At 50.9% G+C, this 19,789-nt stretch overlaps 1 protein-coding gene across 2 annotated transcripts in view; it reads left to right on the forward strand.

Moving 5' to 3' along the window:
- KSR1 (kinase suppressor of ras 1) overlaps window positions 1–19,789 on the forward strand; it is a 152,336-nt gene that overhangs the window by 79,451 nt on the left and 53,096 nt on the right. For both annotated transcript variants that reach the window (XM_054573186.1, XM_054573188.1), the window contains exon 2: window positions 5,882–6,022. In XM_054573186.1, coding sequence (XP_054429161.1) covers window positions 5,882–6,022 — 141 coding nt within the window. The remainder of the gene's footprint in view (window positions 1–5,881; window positions 6,023–19,789) is intronic.

Genomic DNA, 19,789 nt, shown 5'->3' on the forward strand with positions numbered 1-19,789 from the left:
CAGCCAGGCTCATGAGTCCCCTGTGACAGCTGCGACGTGCTCTGGAGGGTGAACCTGGGACCTCTGGGTGCCAGCTACAGGGGAGGTGGGATTAGGCCTCACGTAAAGGAAGGCTGTTGAGGAAAGAGCCTTCCCCAGGAGAGGCTGCGGTCCCTGCACTTGGCAGCTTCGAGCAGAGCAGACGTGTAAGGCCTCTTGTGTTTCCGCATTCCTTGCCGTTCTGGAAGCTGCTTCCTTTTCCTGCAGAAGTTTCTCTCTTTCTGTGGCATGTGCTGTGGAAAGTCTGACAGGTGTCTGCTCTTCAGGGATGTCGGATGGGCCTCCATTCCCGGGACGTGACGCTCACAGCAGCCTCCGCATGGGAGGCCTGCGTGGGAGGCACACGGGAACCGTTGGGGGCTGATGACCCTGGGGGTCGGTCAGATGCTAGATTAGCGGTGCCAGCACCCATCTGGGCGGGCGGCCTGCCTGGAGCCAACGCAGCTCCACGCCTGCCGTGGCCTCTGGTGCTGATGGTGAAGGCGTGAGTACTTTGAGGAAAGGGAGGACTCGGGTTCCCTGGAGTCAGCTGGTGAGCTGGGCCTTGGCTTTCGTGACTTTAAAATAAACGTACCTAGTCTGTGAGTTCTACCAGCCTCACCCTGAAGGCCAGCACTGGCTTTCGGGTCTTCTTTAGTTCCACCTCAGAAATGGGTGTGATTCCACCCCCACCTTCCCTGTGGCCCAAGGAAGTTAGGAGAGAACCTGTAGACGTAGCGTGGTGAGAATGCCACCCATGCAGCTGCCGCTGAGTGGGGGCCCATCTTACAGCCACATAATCTCATGTAACTCTTCACAGCAGCCCTTTGAAGCAGATCGCCCTATTTTAAAAATGGGGAAACTGAGGCCAAGGTGAAGTGTCCTGCTTGAGGTGGTGCGGAGGTGAGGACCTTTGAGGCCGCATTCGTCTGTCTTGAGAGCCGGAGTTTTTCCTCACAGATCTGTGCTTCCTCTTGAACGTGGTTGGGTAACCAACAGTAACGTAGTGGGACCTCTATGTATTTTTTTTCTTGTTCCAAGCATTTTATATTAGCTACTTTGGCCCCAACTTTTATAAAATGATACCCTTTTTATAGGTGGTAAAATTGAAGCTGAGGTCAGGGGGGTTTCCCACAATCCATGATCTAAATGTCAGAGCTGGGGCCAGAGCCTAGAGCTGTTAACATTTAGGACTTAGTGAGCACCTGCTGTGTGCCCTGTGTCGGCAGTGCCACCACTGGTTTGCCGGCTGACTTGGTGCCCCTCTGTTCTGTCTGTGAAGCAGGCTGAGTGTTGGGGTGAGGCGGGGCACACCCCCATGAAGCAGAAGAATTTTGGGGTAGAGTAAGACTTGACTGAGCTGCAGCCCAGGGTCCTCCCCTGTGGCCAGAGCGCTAATGACTCTTTCCTCTCCCGCTGCTGGTTCCATTGCTGAAACCCCAGGTGCTTTTCTATTCCGGAAAATTTATATCTTGCGGTTTTGTGGTTAACAAAAAATGACTATACCCATGAAAGGTCCTCTCACAGGCCCCTGGGCTGGGCTGGGCTGGGCTGGCAGGCCCTGCTGTGGTTTCTCTGGGAAAGTAGCCCCTGGTGCTTCTGTGACTGTGACCAACTTTCCAAAAAGTGAGCGCAGCCTCCTTTTGCTCAGATGTGAGCTGCACTCCAGGCGCCCCCGTCCTTGGTGAACGAGCGCCGAGAGCCGCTTCGCTCCGTTAGCAGAACCCCAGTCTGCGGGTGACCTTCCTTCTCTATGAGCTCTGGAGGAGAGCAGCCCGCAGGCCGCCAGACCCGCCGGCCAATGGGTCGCAGCGCCCTGCCGCCACCCTGCAGGTTAACTGGGTGCAGTGAGGAATCACTTCCAGTTCTGCACAGCCCAGCCCACAGGCCCGCTCTGGGCTCTCTAGCAGGGATCCTCCCAGTCCTTCAGCAAAGAAACTGCTTACTCCTCTTCTGGGGAACTTGCCCTGGTTTTTGAGACTCTCAGGCTCCTGAGTCATCACTTGCCCAATTGTCATTTGTTTTCCATTGTCATTTTGGTAAATGTGTGTGCCTGTCAGGGCTACAAAAATGTATTGTGTGCTCATTTATTTATTCAACAAAGGTTTTACAATAGCAAACCAGCTGCGATGTTGGTTCCCGGGGAGCTTGTGGGGAGCAAGAACACAGACCAGGCACCTGGCCTCATGGAGTTTAACAGTGTAGAGAAGGAAGCCGGCTGGTAAAACATTAGAACTGCAATATGTGATCTGATACAGGAGAGGGCAGGGGGCAAAGGGGCAGGACTGAAAGGCTTGGGGAGGGCCTCCCGGGCGGATGGATACCCAAGCTGAGCTATGGAGACTGAGTGGTCACTGGGAAGAACCAGCCAGGCAGAGGGCCTGGTGACTGAAAAGGGCTGAGCATGCTGGAGAGGCCTGAACTAGAGAGAGAGAGCCCCAACGCTGGCTCATTGCCGACGCTGATGGGCTGATCTCGACGTTGACCTTTGGTGGAGAAAGTCTTATGTAGAATCAATATGCTATTCACCGGCTCCCAGGGGCTTGGCCCTGGAAACTCTCCTACCCGTGACGATGGCCTTCACTGCTGCTGCTAGTGCCAACAGCCTGACCTCTTCAGTTAATGTGGAAAAGAATGGCTTTGACTTGGCACGGTTACTCGATTTATTGCCCTGTCCGTGGTCAGCTCTTTGAAGCTGTAGTTTGAGAGCGGTGTGGAGTGGAGGGAAGGATTGGCTGTGAGAAACATGTTAATGTGGGGATAAGGCCAATGTGTTTCCTTGACTCCTTCCTTCCTTAGGATTTTTGAGCACATTATGTGCCACATGTAGTAATAGGTAGGTGGGGACAGTCACAAAGGGGTAGATACAGTCCCTGCCCTGATTTATAATAATAGAGGCACTAACCTAGTCATTGGAGGGTTTTCACACTGTAGTTCAATCCCCCCGATGGACCATGAGTGAGCTGGATGTTATAATTCCTGGTGCACAGGTGAGAGAACCAAGGCTCAGAAAAACGAATGAGCTTTCCCAAGGTCACACAACTGGTAAATGGCAGAACCTAGATTTGAAGCCAGATTCTGTTAAACCCCAAAGCCTGCTCTGTGTCTGCTGCCCTGGGAGTTCATGCCTGTTGGGGGAAACTATGTCAGCAGCTCAACTGGATGAGGCCAGGTGTGGTAGGGCTGCCATGGAGACGCAGACAGCACGCTCGGAGGAGGAGGCAGGAACTCCGATCAGGCCCGGGAAGTCTTGCCCAGGCCTAGGACGCTGTGGCTGGAGGATGTAGAGACTTCTGGCCAGAGCAGACAGTTTCAGATAGAGGCTTAGGGGTAGGGAAGTGTAGGAAATATTGAATATTTGAGGAATACTTCCAGGTAAGTGTGCACCTGCAGAGCACAGTGGCCAGGGGTGGAGTGGAGAGGATCCTGGAAAGGAAGGTGGGGGCCCTGATGTTGAAATTGGCCTCTGGTCACACTGGGAGGGATGGAACAGAGTGAGGGGAGCCTGGAAGAGGGGCTGAGTACCTCTGTGTAGCCCCTGAGGACACAAGAGGCACCTATGTCTTCATGTTTGTGAGCTTCATGCACTGAAGATGTTCCCAGGGGCTTAGGTTGCATAAAAGACCAGCAAGTACACTTCTGGTGTAGCAGCCTGGGAGCTGCCAGCCTTAGCGGGAGACGTTCCATTAACAACGGCTGCTCCAAGGTGAAGGGCCTCCGCAGAAGATCTGATTAGTAATGTCTGCCCTGGGTACCCGAAGGGCATGTCGTGCAAACACGCAGTGGGTTTGCCTCTGTCTAGGTTTCACTAAACATAGAAACGGTACAACTCAGTGCAGTTATTTTTGTTCTGACTCAGTGTTCCCTCTCTAGCAATTGTCCTCACTTGCCACCGAACCCTCTGAAGATAGCAGAACTTAACAGAGCTCAGGGCCACGCGAGTGGGCCAGTGTCCCTGAGTCTAGCAGACTGTGAGCTCGGGACCCAACAAGTTTCTGGGGAAGATTTCAGAAAGGCCACTGTAGGGGCCGTGGTTTTGCTGTCATTATGGGTCTTGTTTCACGCCTCCCATCCCTCCAGCCACAGGGTTCTTTACCCTTAAGTGTGCGGAGAGAATTTTGAAGGTTCATGAATTTGGAGAGGAAAATTTCTACCTTTATTTTCATTAGCCTTGCTTGAAATTTAGTATGTTGTTCAGTTTGGATGAAGGCAGCAAGGCACAGTTGTCTTAGCAAAATATGTGTGACTCGGTCACTGGTAGAAATCACAGCTGTTTTCCTATCACGTTACCGTGGCGGAGCTGTCTGAGAAAGCACAACTTGAGAGTTATAATAACTCTGAGACCCACTGCCAGACAGGATTTACTGCTTTAATAAAGAAGCTTCAGTGCCCTATCACAATTTTAAGTTATGTTTTGATGAATGAATTTACGCGCAATTGATTTCCTTTATTATCCTAAGCATTTTGTTTTATGCACTTAATAGCATTGCTCTTAGAGACACGGTCCTCCCCAGGCTGCAGAGGCGGGGGGCGGGGGGGCGGTGGTCCATGCTGCAAAAAACGGTCAAGAGCTCCTCTTTGGAAATTGGGAGCCTTCCTAGATATTTGAAATTTTTAAATTATGATTATCATTAATTATCGTTTTAGTACTGTGTGCTGTTTAGAGAAATCTACTGAGATATGTACAGATGACAGACAGAGGAACATATTAATAACCACAAAACCCTTGGCGGGTTAGTAGGACTGGGAAGTGGTTCCAATGGCAGGGTCTCTGCACAAGACTTTGAAAGTGGTACTTGTCTTCTGGGGAAGCTTGGAAGTCGCCAATATGAGGCCATTGGAGGCAGCTCTCGGTGGGTCCCGGGATCCCGTTATCTCTGCTGAGCCAGGACTCTGGCCTCTTCCATTGTGTGCTCATTTGCATCTATTGGAGTCCTTCCTCCTTCTTTTAAATAAGCCCTGGGCTGCACCCTCCTTGCACGTCTTGCCCCCCTGCATTCCTCAGTGCAGTGCGGGCCACCCAGGTGGAGCCCAGTATTTGTCAAAGAGACCGTCAGGCTGGCATTATTTAAACTTACTTTGTTTGCAGCTTTAGTCTTTGGAAAGCTGTGGGCACTCTTCCCCTGGAAAATGCACAGACTCACATGTCTGAAATTTGCATACATTTCAGGGTGTGGGCCCTGAAAGCCTGTTGTTGGACCCAAGTCACGGACCCTTGCTAATAATACTGCCACAGCCCTGTAGGCGTGGCCCGCACGCAGCGGAGGCCAGGCACACACTGAGTGTGTTATTTTTTCTCAGCCTCCCTGAGAGGCAGGTTCTATTATTATCCTCATTTTCTGGAGGAAGAAACTGAGGCTTTTCTAGGGGTGTGGTGTTAAGTAACTTGTCTAAGGCCACAGGGCTAGGGGGTACCTGAGCCCCCAGATCCCAACCCAGGCTGTCTGATTCTAGGCTGGGTGCCTCCTAAATGGAGGGTCACTGATCATCCTCAAACCCTCGCATCTTTTGTGTCGTCGATGCTAACCCTCTCCCCCAGTGCAACCTCCCGCGCTCCAGCAGGAAGTCCTTCTCTGTTCTGACCAGCCTTGCCCGTTACTCTCTGAGGATCATGGTCCCTGCGGCTGAGGCAGTGTCAGCTGTCCCTGGGTGGGGTAGAGGGTTATGGGCGGCTCTCCAGGTTTCCTGCTGGCTCTCCCAGACCCTTCTCCTCTCTTCCCTCCCCTCTTCAGCACTGTCCGAATGGCAGCAAAGGAGAATCCAGCAGGCTGATGTTTTGCCACAGCTTCCTTACAGTGTGCTCAGGGTGGCCACGTGTATGTGCCCCAAGTGAACCGCCTTTTCTTCTCTGGGCTTCTTGCAGGTGAAGCTGGTCCGGTACATTTGCAAGCAACGGCAGTGCAAGCTGAGCGTGGCTCCTGGTGAGAGGACCTCAGAGCTCAACAGCTACCCTCGCTTCAGTGACTGGCTGTACACCTTCAATGTGAGGCCAGAGGTGGTGCAGGTACGCGGGCCATGGGGGCTGGGGTCAGGGCCTGGGGTATGGGATGGGTCAGGCGAAGGGACCACACGCAAACCCAAGGACAGCTCCACTGTGACTACGACGGAGGGACAGCGCTGTCTACTCTCGGGAAAGGGATGGGGGTGGGGCAGCAGCAAGAGGGACATAGGGTAAATGTGGCTCCGGCTTGTGTCCTGGGTGCCATTGTTTTATGAGCCAGACAGCCTGGCCATGCCGGTGGCTTATTGGTTCACCATAAGGACAGCATCCAACATTTCTGGAAACATTGGCCATGCGACAGACACTGTACTTAAACACTTTGTAGAGATAATCTCACTTAATTCTCACAAAACCCTGTGAAGGCATTACTAACACTATTGCTATTTTATACTTGAAAAAATTAAAGCACAGAATGGTTAAATTACTTACTTATTTAAAATCATACGGCTAGTAAGTGATAGCTTTAAGATTTGGAAATAGCAAGGGTCTGAGTTTAACTTTCTCTTGTAACTGCTGTAGCATACTCTTTCCCCTCCTTTGTTCCTCTTCCTACCCCTCTGGCCAAGCCACCCACCCAGCCGCTAACCAGCGGTCGGCCAGTTTGCAGGGTGCGCGCGCCCTCTGCCTGGTGTCGGGCCCAGGCCGCTCTCGTGGGGCGTGATCAGTCAGTGCGTGTCAAGTGCAGTCCGCCCAGTCAGGCCTTTTATCCCTTTCTTCTAAAATTAAAAGGATTGACTCTTGCTACTGTTTTAAAAGTATATGAATTCATTGTATGTAGACTACTTTAGAAAACAGGAAGAGGAAGGAAAAATCACATTCATATTTCTACCACTCAGAGAAAGTCTGTGGTCATTAAGATTTTGATTTTTCTTTCTAGTCATTTTTTTCCCCTATTGTTTAAGTCTTTTAAAAATTTCTAATGGGTTAGACCCATGCAGCCTCGTGAGGCAGTTACCAGCCACTGTGGCTGTTACTACTTGGTGTGGAGCAAGCCCGCAGCGAGATGTGTTGTCACTTAAAGATGTGCTGAGTTCTTAAGATTTGGTACAGAAAAAAGAAAGGAAAATATTTAATAACTTTTTCTATTTCATATATGTGATGGCACTGTTTTGGATATATTAAGTTAAATAAAATGTGATTAATTTTTACTTTTTAAAATGTGGCTACTCAAAAATTAAAATGTAAGTATGTGGCTTGCAATATATTTCTATTGGACAACACTGGTTTAAACCGTCCTAAAGAAACATTGTTATATTTTCCTTATTTGATATGCTAATCTGGATGTTTTCCCCATATTTCCACACTTAGTTATTACCCCCCTCTTTTTTTAAGTGGCTGTATAATGTCTGATTGATGTATGTGATCGAGTTTTACCAGGTAGAGGTTAATTCTAGTCATTGGTTATTATATATACACCGTGGTTAATACTATTTATGAAGCTATTTGTATATTTAGGGATTTTCCTTAGCAGAGATTCCTGAGGAGGAAGTGATAGGAACATAAAAGGTTCCTGTCCTGGCAGGGGAGGGGGGCAGTGAGTGGGGTCCACAGGGGCCTCGGCCCCAGTGGCCCTCGTGTTGGTGGCATGGCATACTCCAGCCTTTAAGAGGCTAGCAGAAAGGAGGTGGCCGATGTGAAGGTGGAGGGAAACTGCTTTGTGAGATGGAGTTTCCTTGAGCATTATTAAGTTACGTGCATACACACACGTAATATGGATAATGAGCTTCATCTCTCCATCCATCTCCTTGGCCACCGGCCTGCCTAACAGTTTCCAGGAAAGGAGATCCAAACATGTAGTGGCTCATCCCTGATGACAAGTTTACAATGATGGACCTGGAGACTATGAAGCATTGGATGGTCCCTTTAGCCCCCAGTGTAACCTCAGTATCTACTCCTCCCTCCTTTAAGAGCTCAGAGGTGGGAAGCAGCTTTTTCCACACTCCTGTCTGTCGCTTACAGTTGAGGACACCGGGGCCCCACAAGGACAGTGAGTTGACCAGCATCTCATCAGCATCATCCCTGCTTGACAGATGAGGACCACCCGGCTGAGAGGGGCCACGGGGCTCTGCGAGAGTCCCTGAGCTAGCAGTAGGGACGGTTCAGACCCGGGCCCGCTGGACTCCAAACATGTGCCTTCTCACTTCCTTTCTTAGGCCTAACACATCTTTGGCAGATGACGTAGCTCCTTGAAGGATTTCCCTAGGAGGTCCAGAGAGCTGAAGTGTGCGGGAGAGGCAGGTGTGCCCGGGGTAGCAGCCAGTAGCAGGGAGGCCAGCTGCAGGGGCTCTTTGGCCCCAGGAAGCCCCATGGTCGCGGCTGGGACAGGGGTCTTCCAGCCAGTCTCAGAGGCATAGCAGATACTGAATCAGGTGATGTTTCAATCACCAATCAGGAGGGATGCATCAGAGCTGGGTGGTAAATGAGAGGCAAGCTCATTTGAATGCAGGGGTCAGGCGGGCAGCAGAGCCCGAAAGATGAGGTGGTTTGGGAGCCAGGATGCTGCCCGGCGTGGAGGACTGGGGCAGGGTCTGAGCAGAGAGCTCTGTGGGAATGGGGAGGGGGCGGGGTGAGACAGCAGGAACGTCTCCAGCTGCCCAGTGACCTCTCCAGTGAGTTGGAGGTCGCGAGGCGGCTCTGAATCTAACGGGTTTCAAGCAGAGCTCTTGTTCTTCCCCGCCATACCTCCAGGCACGTTTTCTTCCCACTCTTCTTCCCATGTCAGAGCATGGCAGCACCATGCACCCAGCCACTCACAAACCCGGAGGCCATCCATGATTCACCCCTTGACCTCACTCACACGTGCAGTCCTGTAGTGAGCCCTGTGGGCTCTGCCCCAAGACACGCTGCAGCCCTGTCCAACTCTCTCTGTCTCCAGCACCATGGTCTAGGCCACCATCCTCTTTTGCCCAGGCTCCTGCAGCAGCCCCTTAGCTGTCTCCCTGCTTTATCATTTACTCCTTCATTCCATTGTCCACACAGCAGCCAGAGTGCCCACTAAGAAACGTAAATTGGATCACATCATTTTGCAGTGCTCCCATTTTTTTTCCAAATAAACACCAGATACCTCACATGGTTCGGCCTCTGCTCGTCTCTCTGCCCTCTCATCTCGCTTAGCACCCCCTTTGCTCTCTCTGGTCCGACCTTTACACTTGCTCTTCCTCTCCCTGGAGTGCATTTCCCTGGCTGAGCCCGTGGACATCATTTTAGTGCTGGGTCCATTGTCACCTCCTCTGAGCAGTCTGCCCTGATGATCTGATCTAAGGCTCGCTCCCACCCTTTGTTCTCCACCAGTGCACCTTGGCTGATTTTCTTAAGGACAATGACCGCTTTGTGGCGTTTATCTAACTTATTTGTTCTATTTGGTCTGCCTACCCTCCCACTGGAATACAAGTTCCGTGAGACAGGGACCTGCCTTCTCTGGATTGTTTGCCACCAAACCCTCATTGAGTACTGGGCCTGATGTGGCCATTGCTTGTTTGAGAGGGAGGAAGGGCGGGGAGAGGAAGGATGACTCTCATCATAACATGATGGATGTCCCCAGGAGTCAAGGGTTTGGTCCTGAGTGGGTGATGACACAGGTGACCCCAAGGCCCGGCTTTAACAGTCCTGCAAGAAAGGCCATGGGAGGGACCAGAGCCCCAGAGATCCACCTTCCCTCTGTGCCCAGCTGCCCGTGAATCAGCCTGTGGCCAGGGAGAGGCCTCCTTCAGGAAGCCTGGGGCAGGCCAGGGCCGCAGGGAGTCCTGGGGCCTCTTTGACCCTCCCATTCTGACCATACCGACGCCCCTTTTTCATTAAGGGGTGTTGCTTTCCAGGAGTCCAACCAGGCCCTCGCTGGGAGGCCTCTGTCGCCTGGTTTTGGGTAGCACCTTGACTGCAGCGGGCTCCCAGCGCCCTTCAGCGCCTGTGCGTGCCTTAGAGCTGGCCTGTGCAGAGCACATCCTGTGTCTTGCTCCATACTCTACATGCATCATTTCATCTGGTTGTCCTACCACTGCTGGGAGCAAGTACCACACCTGCCACTTCACAGTCGCGGAGCCTGGGCCCTGCGGGCTGTCCTGACTGGCCCAGGACCTCGGGGCTGTGAGGAGCAGAGCCGGGCGTCCTCCACACCGGACTCCCTCCACACCGGACTCCCTGAGCCCTCGCCCTCAGCGCTTCTCTCTCCCAGTTCTTGTCCTGGCTCTGGGAACCTGGCCAAACTCTTTTACCTCCCTAAGCCTCAGTTTTCTTTTCTGTAAAATGAGAGAAGACCCACGTGCTGCTTGCTGGCCTGCCGAGGCGGTCGTGGGCTCAAGTGCTTAGAGGTGCCGTGGTGTTTGCTGGGGTGGAGGAGGGAGCATTAAGGGAATTCCCCCTCCCCCCCCATCTTCCTCAGCTGCTGTTATTCCCTGGTGGGGAGTGAATGAGGCGGAGGGAGTGAGTAGGGGGCAGGGAACAGGGCTGGCCTGAGGCGACCTTCTGAATCAAGAGGCAGTGGGAGTCGGCCCAGAGCTTAAGACAGGGGCGCACATAGGACCGACTGGAGCTGGGCCAAGTGCGTGCCTCCTACCCAGGGGGGTCCCAAGGGCCACACTAGGGCCTCTTTACTGTCCTCACCAGTAGGAGGGGGTGGCTGTCGAGGGTGCTAGGGGTAGGGGGCAGCGAGCAGCTTTCTGCCTGATTTTAAGAACCACAAGGAATCATTGCTTGGATGTTGCAACTTTTTTTTCCAAACAAACTCTCCAGATCCCTCCCTAAAGATTGCTCTGCTTCTTTCCCTCAAGTCTCACATTGGTTCTCGCGTGGGCCAGAGTTTCCTGAAGGATGGAAGGAGGGCTGTTTCCTTCAGTAATCCCAGCTCCCGCTAACCGGGGAGAGGGAGCAGGCTCGGGGCTCCGCTTGCTCCTTGTTTGTGTTTCTCCTTGCAGGTCTGGAGACCCGCCCTGGCCTGGAGTTAGAGGGCTCCTGGCACAGGCCTCAAGGCCGGCCCCAGGGCGTGATTCTGTTTTATCCGCTTTTTTAACCCAGACAGTTGTTTGGACTCCCACTAAAGCCCACCCTACCCTACTCGCCCTAGGCCCTGATGGATCCCGTGTGCTTTCAGGCAAAAGTGGTTCCACTCATCAAAGACAAGTGCAAATTTCAGAAACCAAAGTTCCAAGCAGCATAAAAACCCATGCCTTTCCAAAGTGGACCTTAGAGATAGACTCCTTGGACTTGCGAACCCAAGTCTAAACCATTATTTATTTCCTTAAAAAAAATATTTATTTATTTATCTATTTATTTATTTATTTATAGTCAGACGGGAAGGGAGGGACAAAGAGAGGGAGAGAATCATCAGTGTGTGATCGCCTCTCATACGCCCCCTACTGGGGACCTGGCTGCAACCTGTGCCCTGACTGGGAATCAAACCAGTGACCCTTTTGTTCCCAGGCTAGTGCTCAGTCCACTTAGTAACACCAGCCAGGGCCCATTATTTATTTCTTAAATAATGATTTTGTTTGGGGAAAGTTGTAGGTTTGTAGAAAGTTTGGAGAATTAGTAGAATTCCCCTATAAACCCTTCACACCTTCACCCACTTGCCCTAGGATTAACATTTTACATGACCAGGGTACATTTGTCAAAACGAAGAACACAACATTGATACACTATTGTTAACAAAACTCTAAAATCTGTTTGTTTGGGTCACTTAATGTCCTCTTTCTGTTCTAGAATCCAGTCTAGGATGCTACATTGTTTTTATTTACATATAAATTTGTTTCCCTTTTTTGTTACAGTTGCTAAAATGGGATCATAAGAGCAGAAATCATTCTTGCAAGTGTTAGTCTTAATCTCATCTCTGTGTTAGTCCATACGAATCCGTCCCACTCTTCTTTAACCGTAGACTAGTGAGAGGTAAGATTTCTTCAGGCTACTTTTATTAGGTAGGACTGTGCTTGAGGGGTGCCACCTGCACACACAGAGGCTTAGAGAGAAACAGGCCTGTGCCCAGAAGAGGCTGTGTGCCCAGCAGCACGGCCCCTGCCTACGGGAGCCTTTGGCAAGTGTTGGCTGGGTGAAGGGGTGCCTGAAAGTCGCCATGGAATGGAGGCTGGAGGTGCCAGGCTTTAAAACAGGGTCTCCTCTCCATCTGTCCTTTTTTTGATTCGGTGTTTGGGGGAAGGTATCCAAATCCATGAAGTCTGACAGTTTTCCTTTGCTGAGCTCTCAGCGCTGAAGGGCCCCAGGATTGGTGCAGTTGATACTCGACGGTTTACCCAGGGCTGCTCCCCAAGGCCTCTGGGGACGGTGTTCATGTGGTGGGATTTGTGCCCTCAGCCACTTCAGTGAGTTCTCTGCTGATCTTGACCCTTTGCGGCTCCCGGACTGGGGCCCTGGTTTTCCTCTCTGGAAAATACACGCATTATAGGTGCGTGTAGCCAGATGTGTGTGGATAAATCTTCTTCCTTTTCAGTATTGTTTTCCTGGGGTCCGTGTCTCTAGGGTTACGTAAATATTATTCCAGCTTTTGGCTTTAGATTGTGGTCACTGGTTTGCGGTCACGAAGTTTCCAGGAAATAATGCCTTTCTGCAGAATGAAGAGGGGATGGTTGTGGAAGTGGCTGCAGGGCGGTGGTTGTACTTCCTGGTTTCCGGGGCGGACGAAGGGACCCTGTCTGTGCCCTTGATTCCCTTGCCCGCGGAGCCAGAGCTCAGCCCTCTGCAGCTCCCGAGCCGCTGCGGTGCTTCTGACACGGGTGACTTTGCTTCCTCCTTCATCCCCTCTTCCAGGGATGGTGGAGACAGATAACTTGGGAGGTGCCTTCATACGTTTACCCAGCTGTCAGACCTTGGTCCAGAGAGACGTTGTCCAATGGAACTTTCTGTGTTGATAGAAACGTTCTGTACTCTTCCGTCTCCCATGATAGCCACCAGCCACATGTGGCCGTGGAGCATTTGAAATATGCATAGTGTGACTGAGAAACCAAGATTTGAATTTTTTCCTTAGGAAATGTAACTTAAATAGATACGTGCTGTGGACAGTGCAGGTCTGGAGCCTGCCCTGGTGGGGCCCTGTGCTGTGACTTAGGGTGCGGAAGACACTCCCCGGCCCCAGGGGGTCGCAGGCTGGGGTGAAACGCCCTTGTAGAGAGCTGGCACCATGTGGGGTCTGTGGGAGCAAGCAGGCGAACTCCGCCTGGTGGGCAAAGAAGGACCTTTCCGGGGGGGCTTCCCTGGGAGCCGGAGGGCGCCTGGCAGGAAGGGGACGAGCAGGCCAGGTGGAGGGAACAGGACCTGCAAAGATCCCCAGGGCTTGAAAGGGCCTGGTCTGGGAGAAGCGGGAGAGGTCATAGGTGGGTTCACGGAAAGCGCAGGGGTTGGGGTTTCGTCTGGGATATCACTGAAGTGTGTGTGTTGGGGGCGGGGCGGGGGGTGGTGAGAGAAAGAGAGAGATGTAGAATTGTTTTAAGGAAAATCAGACTCCTAGGAGTGAGAAGGCCCGATTCATCGTGGGGACAGGCGGGCCGCCTGCAGGGTTGGAGGGCCCCGCCGAGGGGCCGACTGCTGAGAGAGCAGGAGGGTGAGTTTAGAGGCCTGGCCCCTTCCCCCTCCCTAGCCATCCAAAGGCACGCAGGGACTATTTCCACGCCCCACTTCCATGGGTTAAAAACCAAAAAAATCACCGCTTCATGTTCTGGCTGCAGCTGGGGAAATGATTTCAGAGCCTGCTGGCATGGAGCCATATTTTTTCTTTAGCAGTTTCCCTGTTGGAAGTTGTTAAAGGAAGTGGCAAGCACTGGCTGGGATCAGCTCTAGCAGGCAGAGGTGGGTGCCACACAGCTGCGACTCCAGGGCTGGAGCCAGGGGTGCAGGGTCCCAAGTCAGATCTGCTGGCGGCGTTATTTGAAACAGAAGATGGAGGTGGGTCCGGTAAGGGATTTTTGTTGTGGCTCTGACTGGGCAAGTTTCTCTTTCCCCTTTTTTCTATCTTTGCATCCCCACATTTAAAATCAGGCCTCCTCTTGGGGGTGGGGAAGAATGGTGCCTGACCTCTGCTACTCTCCTGGCTTCCCATTGCCTGGGTGGGGTCTGCGCTCCGTTGGGTCCCGAGTGCAGGCTGTCCCAAGCAGGAGGCCTGTGATATTCAACCAGAAAAATGAACTGGTATTGGACTCCTGGGTACAGCTTAAATCACATGAACCCTGCTGCCTAGTTCCTGGCTGCTCCTTCCCATCCCTCTTCCTCTTGTCCCACCTTGTCCCTTTGGGAGCCAGTGGCCAAACTTACGACAGCCTCGCTCTTTGGCACCTGGGAGCCTCCTCAGACTATGGCACACACCCCGGAGATCTGTGGTCGGGGCTGCCTTGGACTGAGGAATTGCGCTCTCAGCACCATCCCAGGGGGAATCCTAAGAGCTCTCCCCGCTTAGGATGGGGAGGCGGAGGCCTGGGCGGTGGACCGGTGTGCCGGTGTAACCTGGCCAGCCAGGAGGAGAGCTGAGGTTGGGGTATGGAGGGAAGGGGGCAAACTGCAAGCTGGTATGCATCATCCTGTATAATCCTTACATGTGAGGTGGGGAAGACACCATGACCCCCATTTTATAGCTAAGCAGGTGAAGGCTCAGAGATGTTCAATGACATGTGAGCATCACACAACTAGCTGATAGCTGGGCCGAGATTCAAACTCATGTCCTTGTGACTCCAAAGCCAGGCTTATCTGCCTACAGGATTTTGTCGTCTGACATCTTACCCAGAATAGCCCAGCCTGGGGCTACCTTATATAGTTGTATAATTGAATTGAGCATTCTCTCACTCTCCCTTTCCCCTCCTCATTCTCCTCCCCTTCTCCTTCCCCCCCCCGCCCCCCCGCCTTTTCTTTCTTCCTCTCCCTCCCTCCCTCTGTCCTCCTTCCTTTTCTCACCCCCTCCTTCCTTCCTTCCTTTAAATCTATTTATTCTACACCCATTGATCCCTTACTTTGTACTCAGATTAATCATCACAGAGGAATTATTATGAACAGAATGCAATCTGCCCTGGGGCGCTTACGGGGGGGGGCGGGTGGGGAGGGGATGCACACATTTGCAAACAACCACAATGCCAGCCGACGGCCCAGTGGGAGGAAAAGATGAGCCAGGGCAAGACACAGCTGAGGACCAGTTCCTGTTTTTTCCTATTGGTCCAGTCATGCTCTCACTCGGTACAGGTATTTACTGCCTATTGTGTGCCAGGTACTATTCTAGGCATTGCACCTCAGTTCCTGTCCTTATGGAACTTGCATACATCACTCTCTCCAGTTAATGAAGGGATTCATTTTTCTGATCCTGAGCCAAAGTGCCATGTTTTCAGCTTTGTGAGTAGGGGTGCCCCTGGTTTCTAGAAATCTGAAAAATCAGGAGCACGGCTGTTCCGCTTAGCCCTGTACTAGCTGGCACTGTTGAAAGGTGAGCCCATCTTCTCACTCCTTGGATTTCTGAGCTGCCTGGTCCAGTGAAAATTTATGAGACTGGAAGTGCCACACCGGCAGGGACCTGGCTGTTGTGTTCCATGCTTTGGCATAGAGTAGGTGTGTTCATTCAATGACTTAGTTCAAATAAGATCATCCAGAGAGTTTGGTGTCTTGGGCCAACGTATCTCAGGAGCTCTCATCTGGGGTCATGGAGTCTGAATTACAAGGATCTCTGGGGGAGGTGTTTGGGTTGCCGATGACCTGCTGAAATCTAGGGTTCCTGAGCCACCTCTGGTTTCTGTCGGTGATGGGCTAGACTTGAGCAAGCCTGTGTGGCTTTGGCTTCCTATGTACCCGAACCTCCCCTGGACGACCTAGCTCCTGGGCTGGCAGCTTGTATTCTGCCCGTCCTCCAGGGACTGCCTGCTTCAAAGGCAAGATTGCTCTAGAACAGATCCAATGAGCTAGATATTGGGAAATTTCTCTGTCAACACTACGCTGTTTTAATTATTATAAAGCAAAAGTCTTTTCTCATTACCCTTCTTTTTTAAAGAAATCAACACATACATTTCCCTGGCCCTTGCTGCCAGCCGTATACCTTTGGGCAGGCAGCAAGATTAGAAAACAAGATTGCTTAAGAGCATTACCCCTGGAATTAGCCCAGAACCTGGTGTTGGGAGGCAGATGGAATTTTAACTTTGCCACTTGCAGTGCTGTGATCATGGGCAAGTCCCTTGCCTCTGACTGAGCCTGTTTACTCCTCTGCCAGTTGCTCTAGTTAGAAACTGACGAGTCATTTCTGATTCCTTCTGCTTCCTCAACCTCCACATTCAGTTGACTGGCAAATCCCATGAGGTGTATTTCCAAATATATATCCCAAGTCTGTGCCCCCTTTTTACCACTGCCACCTCCCTAACCCTACTACTGCACGGACTTGTGCAGTAGCACCTACAGTGTAATCTGTATCTACTCTCTTGCCCTCTCCTTTATGTCATTTTTCATGAGCCAGCAGTGATTCTTCTGAAAACCCCAATGTGATCATTATCTCACTTTTCTGAGTACAGTCCTTCATCAGTGTCTTATTGCACTCAGCATAAAACTCAAACCCCCCATCGTTACCTTCAAGGCTTTGACATATTTGGTGTCTGCCTCCTTCTACGTTGTCTCCTGCCCCTCCTCTCTCTTCCCCTTGTTTGAGAACACGCCAGGTTGTTTCCTGTAATAGCCCAGGGCCTTTGTGTGTTCTTTTTCCTCTGCCTGGAAATTTCTATACCCTCACATTAGCGCCTTCCCCCTCTGACAGGAGCTTAGAAGTCAGCTCTTCAGAGAGGCCTCCATGTCTAAAATTAGATGCCACTTACACGCACCACTTTATCTAGGCATGCTGTTTCCTTTTTCACACTTATTCACAAATTTCAATTACATATTTTAGTTACTTTGGAATGTTTTTTCTTATTCTGTGTTTCCTATTTAGAAGATCAGCTCCCTAAGGAAAAAGACTATATGTTTTGTTCACTGTTGGAGCCCAGTGCTAAGGAAAGTTCCTGGCACACAGCTGGTATTTAGTAACTGTCTGTTGATTGGATGGGTGGATAAAGAGATGGGGGGTTCACATGTATGACTTGCTGAGTGAACTATGACTTGACTACACATAGTATGACCTACTGAGTAAAAGCTACTATATTCTCCTACTAGTTAGAACTTTTCCATGACAAGTTCTAATACCAGCTGACCTGAGCAGAACAAGACTTCTATCAGTTTAGGGAACAGATGTCCAGTGCAGGCTGGATGCATGGGCTCAGGTGATGCTCTTAGGGTATACCTCTTGGATAGACCCCTTCCACCTGGCAGGCATGAAGGGCAGCAGCCACTAAACCTCACTTCCTTCCAGTATAGTAGTAGTAGTACTTGCTTATGAACTTGCTAGAATGGAAGCTGAAAAATTCCAGGGAAGGCTCTGATTGGCTTAGCTTTGGTCATGTGCGCACATCAGAAGCAATCATAGGGCTAGGAAGATGGAGAGCTTCAGTTGGCTCAAACTGGGTTATGGGTTCAGTGGAACCTGGTAGAGGGCCTGAGGGGTCAGAGCCCCCTGCACCCAGGAAATGGGCTCCTGGAGGAAAAAGAGCCCTGCTGATAGATGAAGAGTCATGCACAAATGCTGTCTCTCCCTCAGATAGCAAAAACAGTTGCTACTGCAGCTCCCCACCCCCACCCTCACTATGGGCTCTCCGTGGGGACGGGTCACCTGCCTTTCCCCTGGGTGTTTCAGGAGTGACCATTGTGCCCCATTCCCATCTTTGACCAGAACTCGGTGTGTCTGTGTGGGAACTGAAGTGCCTCAGGCTCAGAGATGGTGTGTCCAAGGCCCAGGCCCCGGGGCGCGTGGCGCAGGGCGCGGGGGGGTAAGCAGAGATTATGTTTCTAGACTATAGTAAGTGAGCTTATCCCTCAGTTTTTGTTTTTTCATTTTCTTCACTATGAAAGTAATAAATACTTAACTTAAAAAGTACAGAAAAGCAAAGAAAATAAGTCATCTGTAATCCTGTATAGAGATAATCATTGCTTCTTGACCTTTTATTTTTTTCTTAATATCCAGTGATTTATACATATGTCCATTTTCAAAATGTGAAAAGTACAGAAATTAAACAATAATACTACTGTTTATTGATGGTCTGTCCAGTAATCTTAACCATTCAGAGGAAACGCTGCAAACATTTTGGTGTATTTCCTTCCAGTCAGCCTTCTTTGTTTGTTGGTTTGGGGTCTCACCCCCCCCCCCCATTTTCTTCTTTTTTTTTAAATTTAGTTCATTCATGAATTTGTGCTATATTTCTTTAGTTAGTGTTCCCAAGATGCCTGGAACCGAGCTGTGGATGGAGTATCTCAGGCCGTCCTCCCAGAAACCCTGTGAGAAGGTGTCTTAGTCCCTTCAGGCCACTGTAACAAAAACACCACAGAGCAGATGGCTTGTAAACAACAGAAATGTATTTCTCACAGTTTTGAAGGCTGAGAAGTTCAAGACCAAGGTGCCAGCAGATTCGGTTTCTGTTGATGACCTACTTCCTGAGATAGGTGGCCATCTTCTTGCTGTCTTTTCACGTGGTGGAAGGGGCCCGGCAGCTCTCTGGGGTCTCTTCCCAGGGCACCAATCCCACTCATGAGCACTCCACCCTCATGTCCTAATCACCTCCCAAAGGCCCGCCTTCAGTTGCCATCACAGTGGGATTAGGTTTCAGCGTGTGAGTTTTGGAGAAACACAAATGTTTAGTCGTAGTAGGAGGCAATGCTTTTATCCCCTGGATACAGTAGAGACAGAGAAACTAGGGACAATGTCACTTACCAGAGGTCCCCTAGATGATAGGTGATAGAGCCAGGATTTATATCCAGAAAGTGTGGCTCCAAAACTGGGGTCATGAAACACACACTTTAAATTCTCATAAATAGGACCACGTCGCACATTCCCTCTGTGATGCCTGAGCATCTTTCCTTTATTTATTTGTTTTTAAGATTTTATTTCTTTATTTTTTAGAGAGAGGGGAAGAGAGGGAGAGAATCACCAATGTGTGAGAGAGACATTGACCGATTGGCTGCCTCTTGCACACCCCTAACCGGGGACCTGGCCCACATCCCAGACATGTGCCCTGACTGGAATTGGACCGGCGACCCTTCAGTTCACAGGCTGGTGTTCAGTCCACTGAGCCACACTGGTCAGGGCATCCTTTTTCAAAATTTTATTTTAAAGTGACATTTTGTAAATCTAATTACAAATGTTCACTGTAGGAGGATTTGAAAATATAGAGAAGTTTAAAAAAAAAATCCCCCCACAACCCCACCAGCCACTGGTAGCCAGCCCCTTAACTTTTTACATTTTTTTCATTTACATATAGTAAAAATTCACTGTTTTTGGTGTACAATCCTGTGAGTTTTGATAGCCAGCAGTTTGCATGGCAATTCTCATGGGCATCCAAACCACCCAGTCCCAAATGCGTGAGAGCTGCAAGTGAATGTGGGGGTGGGGGTTCCCCAGTTGATTCACGGGGAGGATAGAAATGATAGTGCTCCATGTTGACTCAGGGGACAGCAAGGCAGGGAAAACCCTCTCTGTTTGTGGCCCGGTATCCTGGGCGCCCAGGTCCCTGGCCCCCTGCAGTGAAGCCCGCTGGAGCCTGCGCGCCTCACACCCAGCACCTGCTCCGAGAGGTATGTGCTGACTCCCCAGCTCCCAGGCACAGACTATTTTTGGCTGCAGTGACTGTTCATACAGTCATGAAAACAAAAACTCTCCCTGCCTTGTCCTTCCCTGAGACACGGCACAAGGGGCCGGGGCTTCCGGGGACCCTGGGCTCGAGCCCCTCACCA

Source organism: Pteronotus mesoamericanus, unplaced genomic scaffold (assembly GCF_021234165.1).
Source record: "Pteronotus mesoamericanus isolate MK-2021 breed Mesoamerican mustached bat unplaced genomic scaffold, CSHL_Meso_final contig_246, whole genome shotgun sequence".
NCBI lineage: Eukaryota > Metazoa > Chordata > Mammalia > Chiroptera > Mormoopidae > Pteronotus > Pteronotus mesoamericanus.